General features: G+C 43.0%; 2 protein-coding genes across 11 annotated transcripts in view; one reads left to right on the forward strand and one right to left on the reverse strand.

The window, feature by feature from the left end:
• Nucleotides 1-13260, forward strand: part of LOC130284611 (glucagon receptor-like) — a 129858-nt gene extending 116598 nt beyond the window's left edge. For all 7 annotated transcript variants that reach the window (XM_056535111.1, XM_056535108.1, XM_056535105.1 and 4 more), the window contains 3 exons: nt 4370-4508; nt 11102-11143; nt 13029-13260. In XM_056535111.1, the coding sequence (XP_056391086.1) occupies nt 4370-4508; nt 11102-11143; nt 13029-13100 (253 nt within the window). In that variant the 3' untranslated portion in view covers nt 13101-13260. The remainder of the gene's footprint in view (nt 1-4369; nt 4509-11101; nt 11144-13028) is intronic.
• An 80-nt stretch (nt 13261-13340) lies between these two features.
• ANKS3 (ankyrin repeat and sterile alpha motif domain containing 3) overlaps nt 13341-26282 on the reverse strand; it is a 29816-nt gene continuing 16874 nt past the window's right edge. For all 4 annotated transcript variants that reach the window (XM_056533990.1, XM_056533989.1, XM_056533988.1 and 1 more), the window contains 6 exons: nt 24543-24684; nt 24277-24449; nt 19361-19434; nt 17427-17513; nt 17248-17338; nt 13341-14482 (listed from right to left, as the gene is read on the reverse strand). In XM_056533990.1, coding sequence (XP_056389965.1) covers nt 17256-17338; nt 17427-17513; nt 19361-19434; nt 24277-24449; nt 24543-24684 — 559 coding nt within the window. In that variant the 3' untranslated portion in view covers nt 13341-14482; nt 17248-17255. The remainder of the gene's footprint in view (nt 14483-17247; nt 17339-17426; nt 17514-19360; nt 19435-24276; nt 24450-24542; nt 24685-26282) is intronic.

Raw genomic sequence — 26282 nt, forward strand, 5'->3', positions numbered from 1 at the left:
CTGACATTCTGTAGTGTGATATGAAATACAATGGCCCAGAGAGAACAGAACCTGTCTGGTTTTCCCACAGCTGGCAATCACAGCTCAGCTTAAAGGGGTACTCCAGTGGAAAACTATTTATTTTAAATCAACTGGTGCCAGAAAGTTATACAGATTTGTAAATTACTTTTATTTAAAAAAAAATCTTAATCCTTCCAGTACTGATCAGCTGCTGTATGCTCTGACCACAGTGCTGACACCTCTGTCCATGTCAGGAACTGTCCAGAGCAGGAGCAAATCCCCATAGCAAACCGATCCTGCTCGGGACAGTTCCTGACACGGATAGAGGTGTCAGCAGAGAGCACTGTGGTCAGACAGAAAAGAACTACACAACTTCCTCTGGAGCATACAGCATCTGATAAGTACTGGAAGGATTAAGATTTTTTAATAGAAGTAATTTACAAATCTGTTTAACTTTCTGGCACCAGTTGATTTAAAATAAACTGTTATCCACCGGAGTACTCCTTTAATTTTACAAGAGCTCATTACGATATGAAACATGAGCTGTGATTGGTTGATGTGGCAAAACAAGGCCCTTTTTTTCCTCAGGTTGGTAAATCTTGGCCAATTACTGTTTTCAAGAGTATCTGTCATTTCAAAGTTTTTAAAGTCAAACATGGGCTGTTTGCTAGTAGTACACATACATGGACTTCCTTTCCCTTACTTCTCTGGCCACAGCACAGCGCATATGCCTCTTTGCTATGTCACAAGTTAGTTTTGGAGAAAGTGCACTAGACTGAACAGGATGACACCGTGCTAGGCTGTTGGTAGTAACAGTACACTACTTTAGACAGCACATTGAGGGAGAAAGGGTCACTGATGCACTGGCTGTGTAAGCAGAAATGTAAGAAACAGAAGCACAGCATGCAAGGTGTCATACCAAACTGTTGCTAAGGCGCAGGAAGGAGGAGGGGGAAGATTACACTACAGCACTATGGACAAACAGCAGAAGGAGCACTGGTAGTTACACACGGGACAGCTGCCCTGAACTTTATGAATGGTGAGAGATGAGAGGGAAGCTTTGACTTACCTTTCAGGGAGAGTATGGATCATCTTCAGCAGGCAGACTGGCTCAGGCTTTCTCAGACTTTCTCTCCCCACTTCCTATGTTCTGTCTTAAACTAACTGTTACTAGAGACAGATTTCCCCTAACAACAGACAGTGGTCAGTAGATTGCAGACAAGGGAGACACCTAGTGGCTGTAGTGGGTATTTTTCTGGAGTAAGAAGTCTTTTTTTGTAAATAAAGAAATTTACAAGTATGTGGTTCTTAAATAAAAAAAATATATATATATTTACAAATTATGTTATGGCTTCCAAATACTGATGAGCCTCCACTCACACACCTATCATTCACTTTATGGGGAACACTAAGACCTTGTTCACTCCCTGGAATTTCCACGTGGAAAGGATTCTACAGTTCCTTTCGGAATGGTGTTTACTGTACATGAGGAAAACATGTTCATCCTTCCAGCGCAATGTAATTTTGCATTGAAGGTTCCTCTAGCATAAACTTTGCAGCAGTATCCTGTTGAGTTCAATGGGAGTCTGCTGCAAGCAGAATCCATGCTAAAAATTCTGTAGTGTGAACAGGCCCAATATAATAGAATGGTTGTCACCAATACATTTGCCAGCTAGGTGCACTACAAGTACAAAGGTGACTGGAACCTTATCCGTGTGCCATTAGAATACTCCCTCATAAAGGAAAGGTGAATAAATGGATGAGGAGACTCCATATATAATAGTGTTACCTTAAAGGGGTACTCCGGTGGAAAACATTTCTGGTGCCAGAAAGTTAAACAGATTTGTAAATTACTTCTATTAAAATCTTTATCCTTCCATTACTTCTTAGCAGCTGTATGCTACAGAGGAAATTCTTTTCTTTTCGAATTTCTTTTTTGTCTTGTCCACAGTGCTCTCTGTTGACACCTGATGCCCGTATCAGGAACTGTCCAGAGTAGGAGAAAATCCTCTCAGCAATCCTATGCTACTCTGGACAGTTCCTGACATGGACAGAGGTGTCAGCAGAGAGCACTGTGGACAAGACACAAAAAAAATTTCAAAAAGCAAAGAATTTCCTCTGTAGCATACAGCTGCTAATAGGTACTGGAAGGATAAAGATTTTTTAATAGAAGTAATTTACAAATCTGTTTAATTTTCTGGCACCAGTTCATTTTAACAAAAAAGTTTTACACCTGAGTACTCCTTTAATGCAGGTGTTTCCCAACCAGGGTGCCTCCAGCTGTTGCAAAACTAGAACTCCCAGCATGCCCGGACAGCCAAAGGCTGTCCGGGCATGATGGGAGTTGTAGTTTTGCAACAGCTGGAGGCACCCTGGTTGGGAAACACTGCCTTAAAGGGGTACTCCGGTGAAAAACTTTTTTTTTTTTTTTTTTTTTAAATCAACTGGTGCCAGAAAGTTAAATAGATTTGTAAATTACTTCTATAAAAAAAATCTTAATCCTTCCTGTACTTATTAGCTGCTGAATACTACAGTGGAAATTCTTTTCCGTTTGAAACACAGAGCTCTCTGCTGACATCACGAGCACAGTGCTCTCTGCTGACATCTCTGTCCATTTTAGGAACTGTCCAGAGTAAAAGGCAAATCCCCATAGCAAACATATGCTGTTCTGGACAGTTCCTAAAATGGACAGAGATGTCAGCAGAGAGCACTATGCTCATGATGTCAGCAGAGAGCTCTGTGTTTCAAAAAGAAAAGAATTTCCTCTGTGGTATTCAGCAGCTAATAAGTACAGGAAGGATGAAGATTTTTTTAATAGAAGTAATTTACAAATCTGTTTAATTTTCTGGCACCAGTTGATTTAAAAAGAAAAAGTTTTTCACCGGAGTACCCCTTTAATGTTTCCCCCCATTTATTTCTTCCAAAACAGAGATACCTCAAGTGTGTTTTGCTAACCTGTATAATACACTTAACAGTAACCATGGTAACCGTGGCCTGTGAATAAAGGGGGATTATTGGTAATCATTACTCCACTACATACTGTATAGAGTACCCAAATAATGCCGCTATAACGTGTTCTTTTATTGACCACAGAAAGCCACTACAATTAAAGCCCCCCCCCCCCCCCACGGGAGTCTTGAGAGTATAAAATAACTTAAAGTTAATTGCCATAGTTTATTGATTATAACAGATGTTTTTCTGATTTTGCATTTGTCATTGAAGTCAATCAGTGGAATCCCCCCCCCCCCCACTTCTCTACATGCGGCCGCAATCTGCTAATTGCGCAATTTGTTCTTGACAGCGCTCTCCTGGGTCCGCCGCTCATCATTTACCCACTAATGGGGGCCACAAACATAACGTCCTTCTGATTATTTCGTTCCTAGAAATACCGGGTATTTTTAGCCTTTCTAGGCATTGAGAAGTCTGACAGTCTTAATTGAAGCGAACCCGTCAGTATGCTATCTAAAGGGCAGGAGGGGCGGAGCACATTGATGTACACTGATCAAAAGAATTAAAGGAACACAATGTGACTCCAAGTCAATGACACTTCTGTGAGATCCCACTGTCCACTCAGGAAGAACACTGATTGACAATCAATTTCACATGCTGTTGTGCAAATGGAACAGACAACAGGTGGAAATTATGGGCAATTGGCAAGACACCCCCAATAAAGGAGTGGTTCTGCTGGTGGTGACCACAGACCACTTCTCAGTTCCTATGCTTCCTGGCTGATGTTTTGGTCACTTTTGAATGCTGGCGGTGATTTCACTCTAGTGGTAGAATGAGACGGAGTCTACAACCCACACAAGTGACTCAGGTAGTGCAGCTCATCCAGGATGGCACATCAATGCAAGCTGTGGCAAGAAGGTTTGTTGTGTCTGTCAGTGTAGTGTCCAGAGCATAAAGGCGCTACCAGGAGACAGGCCAGTACATCAGGAGACGTGAAGGAGGACGTAGGATGAAAACAACCAAGCAGCAGGACTGATACCTCCACCTTTGTGCAACCAAGATTGGCTAATTCACCACTGGCGCCCTGTGCTCTTCACAGATGAAAGCAGGTTCACACTGAGCACATGTGACAGACGTGAGGGGAGGTCCCCCTCTTCCTCAGATCAGGTATCTGATCTGAGGAAGATGGGGACCTCCCCTCGAAACGCCTCATCTTTAACCTATGTTGTACCAATAAACAATCGTGTTTATAAAGAACCAAAGGTTTCTTCTGAAATGTTTCCACCATCTGATGACCAAGTTAGCAGCGCCTGGATTCTACAGGTCCTTTTTATCCTTTCTATGTTGATATGAGGGAGACATGTTGTGATCATAGCTGTAGACTACAGGCTCCATGTTGACATTTGTTCTGTCTTTATAGACTGGCTAAAGCAACACTGACCCTCATTCCACTCTTTGGCATCCATGAGGTGGTGTTCATCTTCGCCACCGATGAGCAGACATCAGGGATCCTTCGATATATCAAGGTCTTCTTCAACCTCTTTGTCAGCTCCTTCCAGGTGAGATGACCACACGGAGAAACCATGGATTCTTGATTGATTTATGTAAAGGTAGTTAAGGCATTTCCCTTTAAGAACGAGGCCTTCTAGGCTCCCTCTGGTCTACTTGCAGCTGCCAGGAACCCGAAAACACACAAACAGGGAATGCCCCCCTTTGTGATATCCTCCAAACCATCAAAGACAAGCAGGTAAATTGGGTCACTCCCCAAATCAGGTTGTACATCTGAAACCACAACACACACAAGAGCCAAGTATTATGGATCTTTCAATACTACCGCTCCTCCCAACGCATAATACAAAGCGTATAACAACAAAAGACACTCTCGCACTGCTTCTTACTTCATGGAATAATGAGCAATGCCACAATGCAATATGGATAATAGAAAATGTATTAAAAATGTCTGACACATTTCTGGGCCATTTTGGCCTCTTTCTCAAGTACAACACAACTGTCAGTTCTATAATTCCTGAGGAAGTGGCCAGAATGGCCTAGAAATGTGTCGTAAATTTTATATAAATGTTCTACTTTCCAAATTAGATCGTGGCAGCGCTCATTATTCCCTGAAGAAAAAAGTGTTGGGAGAGTATCTTTTGTAGAAAGCCAAAAACAGCCCAGCCGACTAGTTGCATAAACAGTGAAACTCGCTTGGCTGTCTTCAGCTTCCTAACCAACTTCAGGAACTGCAAGCAGGAGGGGGACTTCAAAACTACCATTCCCAGCAGGCTGGGAGTTGTAGTTTTAAAACAGCTGGAGGCCATGACTTGGATGGACTCCTAATGTAAGACCATGACACAGAGCAGGGAAGAGGAGCGCATGGCTGCAGCTTCTCTTCCCTCTCATTTGTTACCCGTCAGGAGGTAGAGATTGTCTTAATGTCCCTTGGTCATGTCATAGATGCCATGACCTGGCTTATAATGCAAGTCTATGACACAGAGCAGGGAAAGGAACGCACTGCTGCCACCTCTCTCCCTGATTTTATTTGTTATCCATTACAAGGTAGATGATGTCACGTTTCGGGTCTTAGAGACCCTTAGTCATGGCATAGATTGCTCTGTTTAATAGACTAACAAGAGTTCGAGAGAGAATTGCACAGCTGCCGCTTCTAGTCATGCTCGTTTGTTTGTTTTTTGTCATCTGTCAGGATCTGAACATGTGACATGTCCCTAGGGCACGCCAAAAGTATTTTTAAAGTCACAGGTATGCTTCAAATGGGTACTGTCAGATACAAAAACTTTTGATATGTTATGAAGCATGTATAACCAAATAGGTTTTGCAATTGCTTTCATTAGAAAATTTTCAGTATTTCATACTGAAAAAGCCAGTCAAACAACTGCCCCCCCCCCCCCTGCCTGCTTGGACACATACTAGTCCTGCTGTGTCCATGAGTCATCACCTATGTCATGGACACACTTCCTTGATTGACAGCTGTGAGCACAGGGCTCCGACCTGGAGGAAAAATCCTCCCACTGTCAGCTTGTGTCCCGCTACTGTCAGTGAGGACAAGCTGGGAGTTGTAGTTTTACTAATTCTAGGGGAGATGTGAGCCGACAGCATACTGAGGGAGGGGGCGGAGACCTGCAGTGAGGCCACACCCCCTCCCTTTGAGAGGAATTCAGACTAGTGAGCTAAATTAAAAGTGTAATAAACAAATAAATAAAGGTGCTAGACACATAAAAATAGATGTACATGGTCGGGATTAGGCACTGAGTGATAGATTTTAAAAAAAAATGTTTTTTGTTGGATCTGACGGGTACGCTTTAAGGTCTTCCATCTTTGCTTTAAGAGAAGTTCTATTGCCAATTTCTTAAATCCATGTTGAGCGAATGTCTTGTTGAATTGATTCTCTAGGCTCAAGCATCAGCACTCGCATAATGGATTCAGTAAGGATGGAACTTGCGTAATCGGCGATTATTTCAAATGGAATTTTACCGCAGAAATAAAGTATCAGGAAAAAAAGTCCCATTGAACAAATGAGATTTTCTTGCAAAATTCCACCAAAATCACAGCATGTTGAGACTATGTGGGTTTACAATTTGAGTTTCCTTTCCCCATTTCTTCCATGGAAAGCTTTGAGCCACATGATAAAAATACCCCTCAATGACATAAATGTGTCCGGGTACTTAACGCACATTTTAGTCCTGTACATGACGCGAGCACCTGACCGGTGCTCGCATCATGCATGGTAGGTCCCGGTTGCTATCAGCAGCCATGCCACCCGTAATGGCGAACATCAGCGAACGCACTGATCCGATCATCCAACATGGCGGCCAGAGGTCCCCTTACCTGCTCCGGCCGTCATCCCGGGATCTTCTCCTTTGGTCTGACATTGAGCAAACAAGAGAAGAAGATCGCCGATAATACGGAGTGCTATGCCTATGCAATCTATTGATTGCTATAAATACTCCTCTATGGAAACATAAAAAGTTTTTTATTTTTATTTGAAAAAGCCTTTCCCCCCCCCCCAATATAAATTTAAATGGCCCCTTTTTCCCATTTTATCCCAAAAAGTGTAAAAAAATAAATAAATTAATAAACATATTTGGTATTGCCACGTGCGTAAATGTCTGAACTATTAAAATATAATGTTAATGTACCCGTACGATAAGCAGCGTAAACGTAAAAAAAAAAAAAAAAAGTCCGAAATTGCTACTTTTCTGTCATATCACACTAAAAAAGTTACATATACGCAAAAGTGGTACCGATAAAAACTACAGATCACGGAGCCAAAAATTAGCCCTCAGACAGCCCCGTAGACCGAAAAAATAAGAGTTATAGGTCATCAAAACAGAGTAATTGTAAACATACTTACATTAAAAAAAAGTTTGAGATTCTTTTTAAAGTGGAACAATAATAGAAAAGTATGTAATCATGGGTATCATTTTATTTGTATTGACCCAAAGAATAAAGAAACCAAAAGTGCTTCTTTATTTTCAAATTTCCCCACGCAAATAATATTTTTTTGGGTTGCGCCATACATTGTATGGTGAAATCAGTCATGTCATTACAAAGGACAACTGGTCGCGCAAAAAAACCAAGCCTCATATGGATCTGTGGATGGAAATATAAAAGACTTCATGGGCGAGGAGGAAAAAAAGGGGAATGCAAAAATATAAATTGCCTGTGTCCTTAAGGGGTTAAAGGGGTTATCCAAGAAAAAACATATATCTATATATATATATATATATATATATCTATATATCTATCTATATCTCTATCTATATATCTATCTCTATCTATATATCTATCTCTATCTATATATCTATCTATATCTCTATCTATATATCTATCTCTATCTATATATCTATCTCTATCTATATATCTATCTCTATCTCTATCTCTATCTCTATCTCTATCTCTATCTCTATCTCTATCTCTATCTCTATCTCTATCTCTATCTCTATCTCTATCTCTATCTCTATCTCTATCTCTATCTCTATCTCTATCTCTATCTCTATCTCTATCTCTATCTCTATCTCTATCTCTATCTCTATCTCTATCTCTATCTCTATCTCTATCTCTATCTCTATCTCTATCTCTATCTCTATCTCTATCTCTATCTCTATCTCTATCTCTATCTCTATCTCTATCTCTATCTCTATCTCTATCTCTATCTCTATCTCTATCTCTATCTCTATCTCTATCTCTATCTCTATCTCTATCTCTATCTCTATCTCTATCTCTATCTATATCTATCTATATCTATATCTATATCTATCTATCTATATCTATCTATCTATATATCTATCTATCTATCTATCTATCTATATCTATCTATCTATATCTATCTATCTATATATCTATATCTATCTATATATATCTATCTATATCTATATATATATATATATCTATATATATCTATATCAACTGGCTCCAGAAAGTTAAACAGATGTGTAAATTACTTCTATTAAAAAATCTTAATCCTTTCAGTACTTATGAGCTTCTGAAGTTAAGGTTGTTCTTTTCTGTCTAAGTTCTCTCTGATGACACGTGTCTCGGGAACCGCCCAGTTTAGAAGCAAATCCCCATAGCAAACCTCTTCTAAACTGGGCGTTTCCCGAGATGCGTGTCATCAGAGAGGATTTAGACAGAAAAGAACAACCTTAAAGGGGTTATCCAGGGAAAAACTTTTTTATATATACATCAACTGGCTCCAGAAAGTTAAACAGATTTGTAAATTACTTCTATTAAAAAAATCTTAATCCTTTCAGTACTTATGAGCTTCTGAAGTTAAGGTTGTTCTTTTCGGTTTAAGTGCTCTCTGATGACTCGTGTCTCGGGAAACGCCCAGTTTAGAAGAGGTTTGCTATGGGGATTTGCTTCTAAACTGGGCGGTTCCCGAGACACGTGTCATCAGAGAGGACTTAGACAGAAAAGAACAACCTTAACTTCAGAAGCTCATAAGTACTGAAAGGATTAAGATTTTTTAATAGAAGTAAATTACAAATCTTTAAGCCACTGGAGGAGGAGAGAGCACACCGTGCAGCTAAACATGCAGATATACAATACTGCCTCTGAGCGCCCCTTACCGTCTCCGTCTATGTCGTGGTGATCCCGGACCTCGGGCCTGCAGCTGTTTACCCGCGGTGAGTGCACGCTATCTCTCTTTCATTGTAAATTACAAATCTGTTTAACTTTCTGGAGCCAGTTGATATACATAAAAAAAAAGTTTTTTCCTGGATAACCCCTTTAATAAACTCCCTATTTTGGGGGAAAAAAATGCCACAAACTGCATCCTGGGAGTGCAAAATAACAGGGCAGGTTTTTGTTGACCAGAAAAAAAAAAACAAGTGGAAATTTAGCCAAACCTGGTAACCTGTCTCCTGTCAGATGAGATGAGTGGATGAGTAAAAGAAAAAAAATAAACCCAAAACAAAAAGAAAATTTAAAAGAAGGATAATAGCGCCACCTAGTGGATTTAGCGAGTTTGTGCATTTACAAGTGAATATTAAGAATCGTTTACAGCAGTGGTCTCCAACCTGCGGACCTCCAGATGTTGCAAAACTACAACTCCCAGCATGCCCGGACAGCCAACGGCTGTCCAGGCATGCTGGGAGCTGTAGTTTTGCAACATCTGGAGGTCTGCAGGTTGAAGACCACTGGTTTAGAGTTCACACAAGTACAAGCATCTGCATATGTAGAGCAATATAAAATAAATACACAGTTATTTGGTAACTATAGAGGATCTCCAACAAACTATTGGTTCCGTATGAGTGAATGAGAGGTGATAAATATAAGGGATGATCAAGATTGGTGAGGGTCCCAGTAGTGCTGGACGGTAGGACCAAAAATGCATATCACGGTATTTTTGTGAGTTATGGCGGTTCCACGCTATTTAACGGTATACTCCCCTGCACTATAAATGAAGGAGATGCCGCCCGCTGCGCTTTAAATGAATGAGATGCCGGTGTGAGGTTGCAAAATTCCACCTCACACCGGCCGCGGCGCTGCAAACTATTAAAGGGGTATTCCAGGAAAAAAAATTTTTATATACATCAACTGGCTCCAGAAAGTTAAACAGATTTGTAAATTACTTTATTAAAAAAATCTTAATCCTTTTAGTACTTATGAGCTTCTGAAGTTAAGGTTGTTCTTTTCTGTCTAAGTGCTCTCTGATGACACGTGTCTCGGGAACCGCCCAGTTTAGAAGCAAATCCCCATAGCAAACCTCTTCTAAACTGGGCGTTTCCCAAGACAGGTGTCATCAGAGAGCACTTAGACAGAAAAGAACAACCTTAACTTCAGAAGCTCATAAGTACTGAAAGGATTAAGATTTTTTAATAGAAGTAATTTGCAAATCTGTTTAACTTTCTGGAGCCAGTTGATATATATAAAAAAGTTTTTTCCTGGATAACCCCTTTAAGTTGCGAGCCAGGCTTTTAGCGCTTGCAGGGGGAGGTGACAGCTTGCCGCGGCTCGCATCTCATTCATTTATAGCGCAGGAGGCCGGCAACTTAACCATTTCAAGCGCAGGCGGCCGGCAACTTAACCATTTAAAAGCGCAGGCGGCTGGCAACTTAACCATTTAAAAGCGCAGGCGGCCGGGCAACTTAACCATTCAAAGCGACAATAGCTCACAGGAGGACGGGGAGAACATATGATTATTTCCCCGATGTGGGGACAGCCGCTGCGGCTGATAATTAATTCATTCAAGGGGGGAGGGGCCCGATCGGCATTGCGGTATAGGAAAAACATACCGGTATACCGCTCAGCACTAGGTCCCAGTAGACGGATCCCCCATTTAAATGGGCACTGTCCCTTAAAAAAAAAAAATTAAAAAAAATTGGACATGGTGTAGAGACATGTGAAAAGTTTTGATCTGTCTGGGCCTGAGTGTTCACTAGAATGAGCCGGGAGAAGAGCTAAGAGTCAAACTTACAATGTAAGTCTATGGGATGGTCTGGAACAGAGTTCACTTCCCTCCCCACCTGATCCTTTTTCGACTTGTCTCTAGGATATTTGATATGTGAAGTGTTTTTTTTTTTTTAAAGAGACAGGTCCAATTTAAATGTTCATCCCCCTCTGCACTACCCCTAGCTGACTTGTGAAAAGTAAAACCCATTTAACCATATTTTTACCCACCATTGTCTTGCAGGGTTTCCTGGTGGCGGTATTATACTGTTTTGCAAATAAAGAGGTAAGTTCATAAGTTGTCCCCGATACAAAGTATCCCCATTCATTGTTTTGCTAATGCATCTAAATCAATAGGATTCTTCCGGCTCTAATAAAGTTAAAATTGAGGCAAACAAACAAGTCTATCCTCCAGAAGAAATAAAAAGGTCTCTTTAGTACAGTGTTTCCCAACCAGGGTGCCTCCAGCTGTTGCAAAACTACAACTCCCAGCATGCCCGGACAGCTAACGGCTGTCCGGGCATGCTGGGAGCTGTAGTTTTACAACAGCTGGAGGCACCCTGGTTGGGAAATACTGCTCTAGTACCATCTATAGATAGCCACCCAGCAAGCCAAGGTACCTAAAGCTTCATCTATGGCAGTGGACCTCCAGATGTTGCAAAAATACAACTAACAGCATGGTGGTCAGGGCATGCTGGGAGTTGTAGTTTTGAAACATCGGGAGACCACTTCATTAGATCTCCTTAAAGGGGTAGTCCCGTGGATAACTTTTTATTTTTATATTTTTTTTTTAAATCAACTGGTGCCAGAATGTTAAACAGATTTGTAAATCACTTCTATTAAAAAATCTTAATCCTTCCAGTACTTTTTAGGGGCTGTATACCAAAGAGAAATCCAAAAAAGAAATGCATTTCCTCTGATGTCGTCATGACCACAGTGCTCTCTGCTGACCTCTGCTGTCCATTTTAGGAACTGTCCAGAACAGGAGAAAATCCCCATAGCAAACAAATGCTGCTCTGGACAGTTCCTAAAATGGACAGAGATGTCAGCAGAGAGCACTGTGGTCATGATGACATCAGAGGAAATGCATTTCTTTTTTGCATTTCTCTTTAGTATACAACCCCTAAAATGTACTGGAAGGATTAAAGGGGTACTCCGGTGGAAAAACAATTTTTTTTTTCTTTTTTAAATCAACTGGTGCCAGAAAGTTAAACATATTTGTAAATTACTTCTATTAAAAAATCTTAATCCTTCCAGTACTTATTAGCTGCTGAATGCTAGAGGAAATTCCTTTCTTTTTGGAACACTGATGACATCACGAGCACAGTGCTCTCTGCTGACATCTCTGTCCATTTTAGCAACCGTGCATAGCAGATATATGCTAAGGGCAGCATGGTGGCTCAGTGGATAGCACTGCTGCCTTGCAGTGCTGGGGCCTTGGATTCAAATCCCACTAAGGACAACAATAAATAAAGACTTATTATTATCATCATAATGTCAGCAGAGAGAACTGTGCTCGTGATGTCATCAGAGAGCATTCCAAAAAGAAAATAAATTTCCTCTGTAGTATTCAGGAAGGATAAAAAAATTTTTTATTAGAAGTAATTTACAAATATGTTTAACTTTCTGGCACCAGTTGATTTAAAAAGAAAAAAAAAAATTGTTTTTCCACCGGAGTACCCCTTTAAGATTTTTTAATAGAAGTGATTTACAAATCTGCTTAACTTTCTGGCACCAGTTGATTAAAAAAATAAATAAATAAATAGTTTTCCACGGGAGAACCCCTTTAAAGGGGTACTCCAGTGGGAAAAAAAAATGTAAATCAACTCATGCCAAAAAAGTATACAGATTTGTAAATCACTTCTATTTAAAAATCTTAACCTTTCCAGTACTTATCAGCTGCTGTATGCTCCACAGGAAGTTGTGTAGTTGTTTCCAGTCTGAGAACAGTGCTCTCTGCTGCCACCTCTGTCCACGGCAGGAACTGTCCAGAGCAGGAGAGGTTCGCTATAGGAATTATCTCCTGACACTGCACCCTAGCTAACTCTCTTGAAAAGGACAGAGCTGTAGCAGCAGACAGGGCACCATGCCACCCCCTGTATTCCCCCCTTTGCCCCTGTATTCTGCCCCTAGCAGGTTTAATAATAATTCTGGTTCCTCTGCATGTTCAGGTAAAGTACGAAATACAGAAAAAGTGGCAGATGTGGAAAATGGATGGCTCTTCTTTGCTGTGCCTGCGGTGACCATCACCTGGATACAGGACAAAGGTGTAACCTGTGCCCAAAATGTACACAGATACTAAACATCAGCTATAAAAGGACAAGACATAATGGCTGCTTAACCCATCAAGAAGAAGCATTATAAAGCCTTAGAACAGTGTTTCCCAGCCAGGGTGCCTCCAGCTGTTGCACAACTACAACTCCCAGCATGCCCGGACAGCCGAAGGCTGTCCGGGCATGCTGGGAGTTGTAGTTGTACAACAACTGGAGGCACCCTGGTTTGGAAACACTGCCTTAGAAGATAAAGCCAAACTCTGTAGGTTCCTAAATCATAATAGGGGTGCGGCCTATAGTTACCAGTAACCTTATTGGGCTGGTCACTATGGGCAGCATTGACCGTTTCTTTGCACTTTACCGGGTCTACATTTTTTCATGGAAAAAAAAAAAAAAAAAAAAAAAAAGGGAGCCCAAAACGGTGTCATAATTTTATTGAGAGTACGTAAAAGTTTAGCTGTGCCTGACTTTTACAGGCAGCGAGGATCAGCCTACTTATTAAAAGGGGTACTCTGGTGAAATTTTTTTTTATTTATTTATTTTTTTTAAATCAACTGATGCCAGAAAGTTAAACCGATTTGTAAATGACTTCTATTAAAAAATCTTAATCCTTCCAGTACTTATGAGCTGCTGTATACTCCACAGGAAGTTCTTTATTTCTTTTTTAATTTGCTTTCTGTCTGACCACAGTGCTCTCTGCTGACACCCCTGTCCAGATCAGGAACTGTCCTGAGCAGGAGAGGTTTGCTATGGGGGATTTGTTTGTACTCTGGACAGTTCCTGAAATGGACAGAGGTGTCAGCAAGAGAGCACTGTGGTCAGACAGAAAGGAAATTCCAAAAGAAAAGAACTTACTGTGGAGAATACAGCAGCCGATAAGGCTGATAAGATAGAAGTAATTTACAAATCTGTTTAACATTCTGGCACCAGTTGATAAAAAAAAAAAAAATAATAATAATAAAAAAAATAAAAGTGTTTTTCACTGGAGTACCCCTTTAACTCTTCTGCTAAAATAAGAATCACTGACAGGCTTCTAAACCTGCCTTAAAAACCAAGATCATGCAGCGGTTCAGCCCTTTCGATACAATACAAAAGGCTTGTGGACCTTCTTCAAGAATGAATCAAACATCTTGCCCCCCCCGCTGCACAGAGGATCAGTAGAGTATCACCAGAGATTGCAGTTTTGCCTCCGACACCCATCAGCCCAGAGCGGGCACCACCGCGTCACCCTTCTGCGTGGCCATCTGAGCTGAGAAGAGCGTTGGGACAGCTATGGGCAGCGCGATCTAGGATCGGAACATCTTCGGGGTGGAAAGTTTCACCCGCCGTCTGAGGTATGGTAAGAGCGACACCTAGAAAGGGAGAAGATGAGAGTTATTTAAAGCCCCTTCCTCCCGATATAAAGCTGGATACATATATATATTTTAAAAAGACTGAGTCTAAGCTGCAATGGGGTCTTCTGTAAATAAAGATTTATTACTGCGTAATGAAAAGTTCTGTAACTTTCTCATATACTTTGTGTATCAATTCCTCATATATCTCCTGCAAGATCAACCCTAAAAGGGTAGGGTCACACGTAACGGATTCGTAGCCATGTAAACCTCAAATTAGTGACAGCTCGCCCTTGATGCAGGCGCACGGACCTGGCATGGACTACCCCCCAATTGCAGAAAGAAGAACGAAATGTCCAGCACTCGACTCGGGAAAGGATGCTTTATTAATTTGTCAGGGAAGACATACAGGCACAAGAAGATAGGCGACGCGTTTCGGTTTAAGTTATGAAGCCTTAGTCATGACTAAGGCTTCATGACATAAGCCGAAACGCGTCACCTATCTTGGTGTACCTGTATGTCTTCCCTGACAAATTAATAAAAGCATCCTTTCCCGAGTCGAGCGCTGGACATTTCGTTCTTCTTTCTGCTCATAAATTCCGTCGCAGCAGAGTCTCTTTGGTTTCAATGGGATTCTGCAGCACAGTGCACGCAGCGGATCTACTGGTTCTGGTGTCCGCAGAAAGAATTGCAGCTTGGAAATGGAGATGGCGCATTTCCGAGCGGATCTAGCGCTGGAAGTTTCTGGTGCCTGCTGTCTGCTGGAGGTCCGCCTGAAAATTTTCCTGGCGGACGTTGTACAAAAAAAAAAAAAAACGCCCTTTTGAATATAGCCTTAGGGTAGGGTCACACGTAACTGATCCGCAGCGTTGTTTTTTTTTACGCTGCGGATCAACTGGTGACCAGACCCATAGTGTGCCTCCAGCTGTTGTCACACGCCCTGGCCTGACCGTACTGCAATATGAGCAGCAACATGGGCTTGCGAGTCGCCGAGCACAATCAAAATGTCCTCAGACATCACGGTGCAGCTGCAATGTCGGGGTACACTCTGCATGCACGCGGCAACTTGCGGGCCCGTGTGGCTGCTCGGAGGGGTGGATTGCGGATGCGGTAAGGCCAGGGGGTGTGGCAACAGCTGGAGGCACACTATGTGTCGTGTCACCTGCGGATCAGCAGCGTAAAATACTGTACTGTAAAATCTGTTACGTGTGACCCTACCTTAAGGCTATCTTCACAAGGACGTTTTTTTGCACAACGTCTGCCAGGAACATTGTCAGGCGTACCATCCGCAGACAGCGGGCACCAGAAACTTCCGGCACTAGATCGGCTCGGAAATGTACCATCTCCATTTCCAAGCAGATTCCGCAGAAAGAAATGACGTCAATTCTCTCTACGGACACCAGAATCAGTAGATCCACCGCGTGCACTGTGCTGCAGAATCCCATTGAAACCAAAAGAGATTCTGCTGCGACGGAAATTATGAGCGGAATTTTTTTTCTACCACCAGATTCTAAGGCTAGGTTTACAAGGCGGAAGGTCTGGCCAGAAAATTTCTGCAGACAGTGGGCGCCAACAGAACATGCCAACACTAGAACAGCTTGGAGACGCACTGTCTGCATAGACGGCAATGCATTTCTGAACGGATTCCACAGAAAGAACCGACATGTCCTTTTATTCTGAGGCGGCGGCTGAAATCGGAATTTGCTTGGAAATTCCGTCATGTGAACATAGCCTTGTAAGAGGTAGATGGATGGGGGTCGTAGCAAGACTCCAAATTCCATAACTTCTTTAAAAATTGTACCTGTCGCTTTACAATAAATCAAATAAAAAATAAAATTCTTAAAATGTCCTAGAGATAAATAAAAAGTTTTGATTGGCGCAGCTGTCTTTTCATAGCTCATTTTAGCGATACCAATCTAAACTTTAACAGGTCAATACATAAAGTTTGTTTTTAAAAGTCACAATGCCCATGTAAGACCTAATGTTACTTTGTGATAGGTTAAAAGGTTTGTCTGTGAATTCAAAAAGTTTCTCACATTCTACCAGAAACAGCGCCATTCCTGTCCACAGGCCATGTTTAGCATTACAGCTCAGCTCTAAGCTCTCCAAGCTGTCGCAAAACCACAACTCACATCATGCCCTGACAGCCGTACGCTGTCAGGGCATGATGGGAGTTGTAGTTTTGCAACAGCTGGAAAGCAACTGGTTGAGGAACACTGGTCTCCAAACGGTGGACCTCCAGCTGTTGCAAAACTACATCTCCCAGCATGACTGGACAGCCAACGTCCGTACAGAGACAACTGGTATAGACTGATGTGTGTGAATCAACATTGATGAGTGGCTGGAGTAATGGATGATGCGTTAAGGCAAAACTACAACACAAAAGGATGTCCGGGCACGCTGGGAGTTGTAGTTTTGCAACATTGTTAGGTCCACAATTTGGAGACCATTGCCATTGAGGGGTGTTTCCCAACCAGGGTGCCTCCAGCTGTTGCAAAACTACAACTCGCAGCATGGCCGGACAGCCAAAGGCAAGGAGTTGTAGTTTTGCAACAGCTGGAGGCACCCTGGTTGGGAAACACTGGGTTGAGGCTAATCTAGAACAAGGGAAGGGGGGTCTGTTGTTTAGAATCCGGATCCTCATCTCTAGCCAAGAGAAAAGTGAAGCTGCAAAGGGCGTTTCTCACTCTGGAGGACCAAGATCCCCGTTGATTACAATAGGCACTGTGTAATGCTTCATTTTCCCTGTGGGGGCGCTGCAGAAGAACATTTTTTTTTTTTTTTACCTGGCTCCTCAAGGATCGGGCCATTTATGTCTCCCCTTATCCGAAGATCTCATCTTCTCCAGGTTCTCTTGCAGCGCTCTCATTGCCTTCTCTGTAGAGATAGAAGCCATTGACGTCTTTACTCTGGTATAACCAAGAACTATAATGTCTCTTATCCCGACAACTAGACTGCAGCTTACCTAAAACCGCCGTGCTGTCCTCCAGAGAGGTCGATAGCTCCTGCATGCTGAAAGCCTTCAGTGGGGCAGCATTACTTCCATGAGGACCTGACAAGAAAAGCCGCATAGCATTACCGAGATCAACATTATCCACCAATTACTGGTGGAGGAACCTGGTGTTCTATAGTTAAATGGGCCCTCTCATTAAAGGAGGATACAAAATCCAGAATACAAAAATTGTCCTCCATACTGCCGGCAGTAAAAAAAATGATAGATACCTTCATTCGCTCCCCTGGTGCCTCCGGTAACCCGCTCTGGCCACCACCGCGATCCTCTTCCTGGTTGCCGGTGGTCAGCGAGTCATACTGCGCTCAGCCAATCACCGGCCGCAGTGAAGTCCCGACTTGGCCGGCGATAGGCTGAGCGTCAGTGTGAGAACGCTTCAAGACACAAAATTCTTCACTACACCGGCATCTGCTGCCGGGGCCGAAAACGTCACACTGCGGTCGGTGATTGGCTGAGTGCAGTATGACTCTTCGACCACCGGCAACCAGGGAGAGCATCGCGGTTACCGGAAGCCCTGGGGGAGCGGAGGAAGGTATGTACATCTTTTTTTTTATTTTTTTTTTACTGGCGACAGTATGGAGGACAATTTTTGTATTCTGGAGTTCTCCTTTAAAACTAATCTTTGCTATTGCACTTCTTATGGTAAATAAAAAATCTTTCTAATGTACTTGGTTAAAAAAAAAAGTTTTCTATGTTTTATTTGTGTTTAAAAAGCTGCCACTAGGTGTCTCCCTACTTGTCCAGAGCACATCCCCCCCCCATCTCTTGTACAGACTTTGGACTCCTGCTGGCCTGGCAGAAGTCCAAAATAAGGAAATTCTGAGGGGGTGGGGGGTGCAGCCTTAGCCAATCATAGCTTATCTCACACTGAACTGCTCTGGGCTGGGTGTAGCAGAGTGAGGAGGAAGTTCTCCCCTGTATGGCTTCAGATGATGTCACGCCTGCTGGGGAACGCCCCTTCCCAGTCTGTGAATCTGACTGAGCAGAAAATACAGAGCGATATCAAGGTAGAAAACTAAAAAATAATAAAAATAAAGGCAGGGGGTGGTTTATCATGATGGGGGCAGTGACCTGGGAGGATTATAACATTTAGCAAGATCATGACAGGTACTCTTTAAAATGGTTATCCCAAGATAATAGACTTCTCCACAGGATAGGAGGTAACTAGCTGATCGGTGGGGGACAGGCTGCTGGGACCCCCGACCAATTTAAAGGGTACCTTTCAATAAAAAACTTTTGATATAATATAGATTAATGTATGCAGAATAACTTTCCAATAGCATGTTATTAAAAAATATGCTTCTTTCTTTTTAAATTTTCGACTTTGAAAAAAATGACCACTAGGGGTCTCCCTACCAGTCTTTTTTTTATTTATTTTTTTATTTTTATTTTTTTTTATAAATTTCAGACTCATGCTGGAATCCTAAATCTCAGACTGCAGCCAGGACACAGACAAACTCCCTGGCAGGGAGCAGTGCTGAGTTTGTCTGTGTCACGGTTGCAGTCTAAGATTTAGGACTCCAGCATGAGTCTGAAATCTATAAAAAAATAAATAAATAAAAGACTGGTAGGGAGACCCCTAGTGGTCATTTTTTCAAAGTCGAAAATTAAATAGAAAGAAGCATATTTTTTAATAACATGCTATTGGAAAGTTATTCTGCATACATTAATCTATAATATATCAAAAGTTTTTTTGATGAAAGGTACCCTTTAAAAAATAATCAGGTGTCTTATTTACTGGGGTCAGGGGCATTGCACATGCTAATATAGTGCACCCTGCTTGGGAATCATTGCTGTAGTACAATTTACAAGGAACCCTTTATTACTTGGTTCCCTAAAATTTAATAGACATCACATTTTCGACACAATGCAGTTTCTTCACCCTTTACCTGTAGGCCTACAGCCAGGCGTCCTTGTGGTGTTCACTTTGCCCAGCCGCAGTGACAGCTCTTCCTGGCAGCTCCTATGGTAAAAAAATAAATAATAATAATTTGAAAAGATTCTGGAATGAAGAACATACAGTACATGCTTCTTCTCCCTAGGGAACCGTCATTGTGGAGAAGTGGTTGTTAGAGATGAGCGAACTTACAGTAAATTTGATTCGTCACGAACTTCTCGGCTCGGCAGTTGATGACTTATCCTGCGTAAATTAGTTTAGCCTTCAGGTGCTCCGGTGGGCTGGAAAAGGTGGATACATTCCTAGGAAAGAGTCTCCTAGGACTGTATCCACCTTTTCCAGCCCACCAGAGCACCTGAAAGCTGAACTAATTTACGCAGGAAAAGTCATCAACTGCCGAGCCGAGAAGTTCGTGACGAATCGAATTTACTGTAAGTTCGCTCATCTCTAGTGGTTGTGGTAGCCACTAGGGCATTGTTTTACAGTGTGCCTCCAGCTGTGTGCACACTGGTTGGGAAACACTGTACTGGACAAACGGCCATTGGATCAGAGGCTAACGCTCTTTATTCCCCCAAGACCATGCACAGACCTGCACGTTCACTTTGTCACATGTATTTAAAGGGGGTAAAAAAATTAAAAAAATGTAAATCAATTCGTGCCAGAATATTAAACAGATTTGTAAATTATTTCTATATAAAAATCTTAATCCTTCCAGTATTTATCAGCTGCTGTATACTATAGAGGAAGTGCTTTTCTTTTTGAATTTCCGTTTTGTCTGACCACAGTGCTCTCTGCTGACACCTCTGTCCATGTCAGGAATTGTCCAGAGTAGGAGAGGGTTTTCTATGGGGATTTTCTCCTGCTCTGGACAGTTACTGACATGGACAGAGGTGTCAGCAGAGAGCACTGTGGTCAGACAGAACGGAAATTCAAAAAGAAAAGCACTTCCTCTATAGTATACAGCAGCTGATAAGTACTGGAAGGGTTAAGATTTTTAAATAGAAGTCATTTACAAATCAGTTTAACTTTCTGGCACCAGTTCATTTGGAAAAAAAATAAATCAAAAAGTTTTCCCCCGGAGTACCCCTTAAATAGGGAGAGCTTAGTAAGCTGCTGCCAGACTCATCTGCCAGCGATATTTCTCCAGGGGGGACAAAAGGATTGAATGCTGGAGGTCAACATGCCCAATTACACAATACAGGGGTCCAGAAGCCATAAGATTGGCAGATACTGCCAACATTTTAGAGTTTTCTAATACGTATGGTGCCTAGAGATGAGCGAACTTGCAGTAAATTCGATTCGTCACAAACTTCTCGGCTCGGCAGTTGATGACTTTTCCTGCATAAATTAGTTCAGCTTTCAGGTGCTCCGGTGGGCTGGAAAAGGTGGATACAGTCATAGGAGACTCTTTCCTAGGACTGTATCCACCTTTTCCAGCCCACCGGAGCACCTGAAGGCTGAACTAATTTACGCAGGATAAGTCATCAACTGCCGAGCCGAGAAGTTCATGACGAATCGAATTTACTGTTAGTTCGCTCATCTCTAATGGAGACCTTAACCCCTTCAGGACGGAGCCCATTTTGGCCTTAAGGACCAGAGCGTGTTTTGCACATCTGACCACTGTCACTTTAAACATTAATAACTCTGGAATGCTTTTAGTTATCATTCTGATTCCGAGATTGTTTTTTCGTGACATATTCTACTTTAACATAGTGGTAAATTTTTGTGGTAACTTACATCCTTTCTTGGTGAAAATCCGTAAATTTGATGAAAAATTTGAAAATTTAGCATTTTTCTAACTTTGAAGCTTTCTGCTTGTAAGGAAAATGGATATTACGAATACATTTTTTTTTGGGATTCACATATACAATATGTCTACTTTATGTTTGCATCATAAAATTGATGAGTTTTTACTTTTGGAAGACACCAGAGGGCTTCAACGGTCAGCAGCAATTTTCCGATTTTTCACAAAATTTTCAAACTCAGTATTTTTCAGGGACCAGTTCAGGTTTGAAGTGGATTTGAAGGGTCTTCATATTAGAAATACCCCATAAATGACCCCATTATAAAAACTACACCCCCCAAAGTATTCAAAATGACATTCAGTCAGCGTTTTAACCCTTTAGGCGTTTCACACGAATAGCAGCAAAGTGAAGGAGAAAATTCACAATCTTCATTTTTTACACTCACATGTTCTTGTAGACCCAATTTTTGAATTTTTACAAGGGGTAAAAGGACAAAATTTTTACTTGTATTTGTAGCCCAATTTCTCTCGAGTAAGCACATACCTCATATGTCTATGTAAAGTGTTCGGCGGGCGCAGTAGAGGGCTCAGAAGGGAAGGAGCCACAAGGGGATTTTGGAGAGTACGTTTTTCTGAAATGGTTTTTGGGGGGCATGTTGCCTTTAGGAAGCCCTTATGGTGCCAGAACAGCCAAAAAAAAACACATGGCATACGATTTTGGAAACTAGACCCCTCGGGGAATGTAACATGGGATAAAGTGAACCTTAATACCCCACAGGTGTTTCACGACTTTTGCAAATGTAAAAAAATAAATATATTTTTTACCTAAAATGCTTGTTTTCCCAAAAAATTTTTATTTTTAAAAAGGGTAATAGCAGAAAATACCCCTAAAAATTTGAAGCCCAATTTCTCCCGATTCAGAAAACACCCCATATGGGGGTGAAAAGTGCTCTGCTGGCGCACTACAGGTCTCGGAAGAGAAGGAGTCACATTTGGCTTTTTGAACGCAAATTTTTCTCTGGGGGCATGCCGCATTTAGGAAGCCCCTATTGGAAGAGAACAGCAAAAAAAAAACACATGGCATACCATTTTGGAAACTAGACCCCTCGGGGAACGTAACAAGGGGTTAAGTTAACCTTTATACCCCACAGATGTTTCACGACTTTTGCATATGTAAAAAAAAAAAAAAATTTTTCCCTAAAATGCTTGTTTTCCCCAAAATTTTACATTTTTAAAAAGGGGTAAAAGCAGAAAATACCCCCCAAAATTTGTAACACAATTTCTCCCGAGTACGGCGATACCCCATATGTGACCCTAAACTGTTGCCTTGAAATACGACAGGGCTCCAAAGTGAGAGCGCCATGCGCATTTGAGGCCTAAATTAGGGATTGCATAGGGGTGGACATAGGGGTATTCTACGCCAGTGATTCCCAAACAGGGTGCCTCCAGCTGTTGCAAAACTCCCAGCATGCCTGGACAGTCAACGGCTGTCCGACAATACTGGGAGTTGTTATGCAACAGCTGGAGGCTCCGTTCTGGAAACCGTGGCGTACCAGACGTTTTTAATTTTTATTGGGGAGGGGAGGGGGGCTGTGTAGGGGTATGTGTATATGTAGTGTTTTTTACTTTTTATTTTTTGTGGTAGTGTAGTGTAGTGTTTTTAGGGTACAGTCACACGGGCGGGGGTTCACAGTAGTTTCTCGCTGGCAATTTGAGCTGCAGCAGAAAGTTTGCGGCAGCTCAAATTTGCAGCCAGATACTTACTGTAATCCTCCGCCCATGTGAGTGTACCCTGTACATTCACATTGGGGGGACATCCAGCTGTTGCATAACTCCAACTCCCAGCATGCCCGTTGGCTGTCGGTGACTGCTGAGAGTTGCAGTTTTGCAACAACTGTAGGCACACTGGTTATGTATCACTGAGTTTGTGACCTAACTCAGTGTTTCACAACCAGTGTGCCTCCAGCTGTTGCAAAACTACAACTCCCAGCATGTACGGTGCATGGTGTACGGTGACTGCTGAGAGTTGTAGTTTGCAACAGCTGGAGGCACACCAGTCGTGAAACACTGAGTTAGGTAAAAAAAAAAAATGAGTTTCACAACCAGTGTGCCTTCAGCTGTTGCAAAACTACAACTCTCAGCAGTCACCGACAGCCAACGGGCATGCTGGGAGTTGTAGTTATGCAACCAGCAGATGCACCACTACAACTCCCAGCATGCACTTTAGCTGTTTGTGCAAGCTGGGAGTTGTAGTTATACAACAGCTGAAGGTACACTTTTCCATAGAAAGAATGTGCCTCCAGCTGTTGCAAAACCATAAGTCCCAGCATGCCCATAAGGGAATGCTGGGAGTTGTGGTGGTCTGCCTCCTGCTGTTGCATAACTACAGCTCCCAGCATGCCCTTTTTGCATGCTGGGAGCTGTTGCTAAGCAACAGCAGGAGGCTGTCACTCACCTCCAACGATCCAGACGCTGCAGGTCAGTCCCGCCGCCACAGCTGCTCCTGGGGCCCCGATCCCAACAGGGGCGCCGGGGATCGGGGTCCCCAGCACCCGGGGTGCACGTCCCGCACCCGCTCACGTCCTCCAGAAGAGGGGCGGAGCGGGTGCGGGAGTGACACCCGCAGCAGGCGCCCTGATTGGTCGGCCGGTAATCCGGCCGACGAATCAGGGCGATCGTGAGGTGGCACCAGTGCCACCTCACCCCTGCAGGCTCTGGCTGTTCGGGGCCGTCAGAGACGGCCCCGAACAGCCAGTAATTCCGGGTCACCGGGTCACTGGAGACCCGATTGACCCGGAATCGCCGCAGATCGCTGGACTGAATGACCCCCCTGGGCGATATGCCGGGATGCCTGCTGAACGATTTCAGCAGGCATCCGGCTCCGGTCCCCAACCGGCTAGCGGTGGGGGCCGGAATTCCCATGGGCGTATGGATACGCCCTTGGGCCTTAAGGACTCGGGATGCAGGGCGTATCCATACGCCCTATGTCCTGAAGAGGTTAAAGGGGGTATTCCGGTTATTAAAAACATATCCCCAGGACAGGGTAGTGTATCCCAGCCAGTGTGCCTCCAGCTGTTGCAAAACTAAAACACCCAGCATGCTGGGAATTGTAGTTTTGCAACAGCTAGAGGTGAAATTGGGAAACACAGGAGTATGCCAAGTACCTGAGTTGGGCTAGCGCCCGTTGTGCATCAGTAGCCAGGTTGCTAGTGGCTTCCAACTGGCAGCGAAATGCCCTCCATTTTGTGTCCTGCTCCATGAGGCAGCCTTCCGCTACAGCCCTCAGCTCCCTCTCCTGGTCCACCTGTCCTTTCAGGGTCTCTGTCTCCTCACACTTCTGCGCAGGAAAGCGAAACAATACATGTCAGTCACATGGCGCAGCAGAGATCTAGGAACGACAACATGGCTGACCGGGCAGACACGAGTTTACCTTATGAAGCTGTATGGCTAGTTCCTGCATCTCGGCTTCCAGACGATCGGCATAAGCTTGTTCCAGCGCATCCCCGGGAGGGCGGGCAGAACTATGCCAACGGGCAATGGCAGACGTCATCTTCCGCTTTGGTCCAAATAGGCTGTAAAATGGAAAAAAAAACAAAACACAGAAGGTAGAGTAATATTGACCCCTTTAAGGGGTACTCCGCTAAAAACATCTTATCCCCTATCCCAAGATGTTAGGGGACCCCCGCGATCTCCGATGTGGCACCTCCCCCCCCCGTCATTCAGTGCACAGAGCCACGCCTCCTCCATTCACATCTATGGGAGGAGGCGTGACAGATACGTACGTAGCTGTCACACCCCTCCCCATAGACATGAATGGAGGGGGTGTGGAGTGACATCACAAACTAAGAATCTGCAAGCTTCCGTGTTCCGTACGCCGTCGCTGTCGGCCCGGAGACAGGGGGGCTCGCAATAAGATGGGGATAAGGCAGTGGTCTCAAACTGGTGGCCCTCCAAGTGTTGCAAAAACTTCAACTCCCAGCATTCTGACAGCCGTTAGCTGCAGCAAATGGCTGTTTGGGCATGTCCAGTTGAAGGTTTGAGACCCCTGCGGTAAGATGTTTAGAGCAGAATACCCCTTTAAGGATGCCGCCTGTTTTTACCTTAAAAGGGTTACTCCGGTGGAAAACTATTTATTTATTTTTTTTAAATCTAGGGGTGCCAGAAAGTTAACAGATTTGTAAATTACTTCTATTTAAAAATCTTCATCCTTCCAGTACTTATCAGCTGCTGTATTCTACGGAGGAAGTTCTTTTCTTTTTGATTTTTTTTTTTCCTGTCTGACCACATTGCTCTCTGCTGACACCTCTGTCCATTTTAGGAACTGTCCAGAGCAGAAGAAAATCCCCATAGCAAACATATGCTGCTCTGGACAGTTCCTAAAATGGACAGAGGTGTCAGCAGAGAGCACTGTGGTCAGACTGGAAATGACTATGTTTTTGGTCCAAAATACGTGAGGTGAGGTTTCTCTGCCCTTTTTTCATTTCATTTCATTCTCTGAAAAAAAAATTTGTGCCAAATTTTAAACCCTGAAAAATTCAGTCGGGAAAATGAAAATCATGAGTTATAATATTGAGAGATATTATTGTTGCATTTTTAGGAGGTTTACAGTTGAGGCATGGCTCAGGCTGTGTTTGTGGTTAGAGATGAGTGAAATTCGATTTGTCACGAACTTCTCGGCTCTGCAGTTGATGTCTTATCCTGCATAAATTAGTTCAGCTTTTCGGTGCTCCGGTGGGCTGGAAAAGGTGGATACAGTCCTAGGAAAGAGTCTCCTAGGACTGTATCCACCTTTTCCAGTCCATCGGAGCACCAGAAAGCTGAACTAATTTATGCAGGAAAAGCCATCAACTGCCGAGCCGAGAAGTTCGTGACGAATCGAATTTACTGTAAGTTCGCTCATCTCTATTTGTGGTACTTTATGGTTACCACAAGCATTTTAGCCATTTTTTTTTTTATGGAAAATGACAGGTATGATCGCTGTAGAATTGCACAATTTTTTTCCAGCAATTTGAGAAAATCCCGGTAATAAGGCGAGGTATCCCGACGGCAAAGCTAATAAAATGGCAGAGCCTCAGGAAGATAATATTCGGGGTGAAAAAAAATCTACACCATCCACAAAACCTGTGCAGAGGCAAAGTTGCCCAGTTGCCCATAGCAACCAATCAGATCG

Source organism: Hyla sarda, chromosome 8 (assembly GCF_029499605.1).
Source record: "Hyla sarda isolate aHylSar1 chromosome 8, aHylSar1.hap1, whole genome shotgun sequence".
NCBI lineage: Eukaryota > Metazoa > Chordata > Amphibia > Anura > Hylidae > Hyla > Hyla sarda.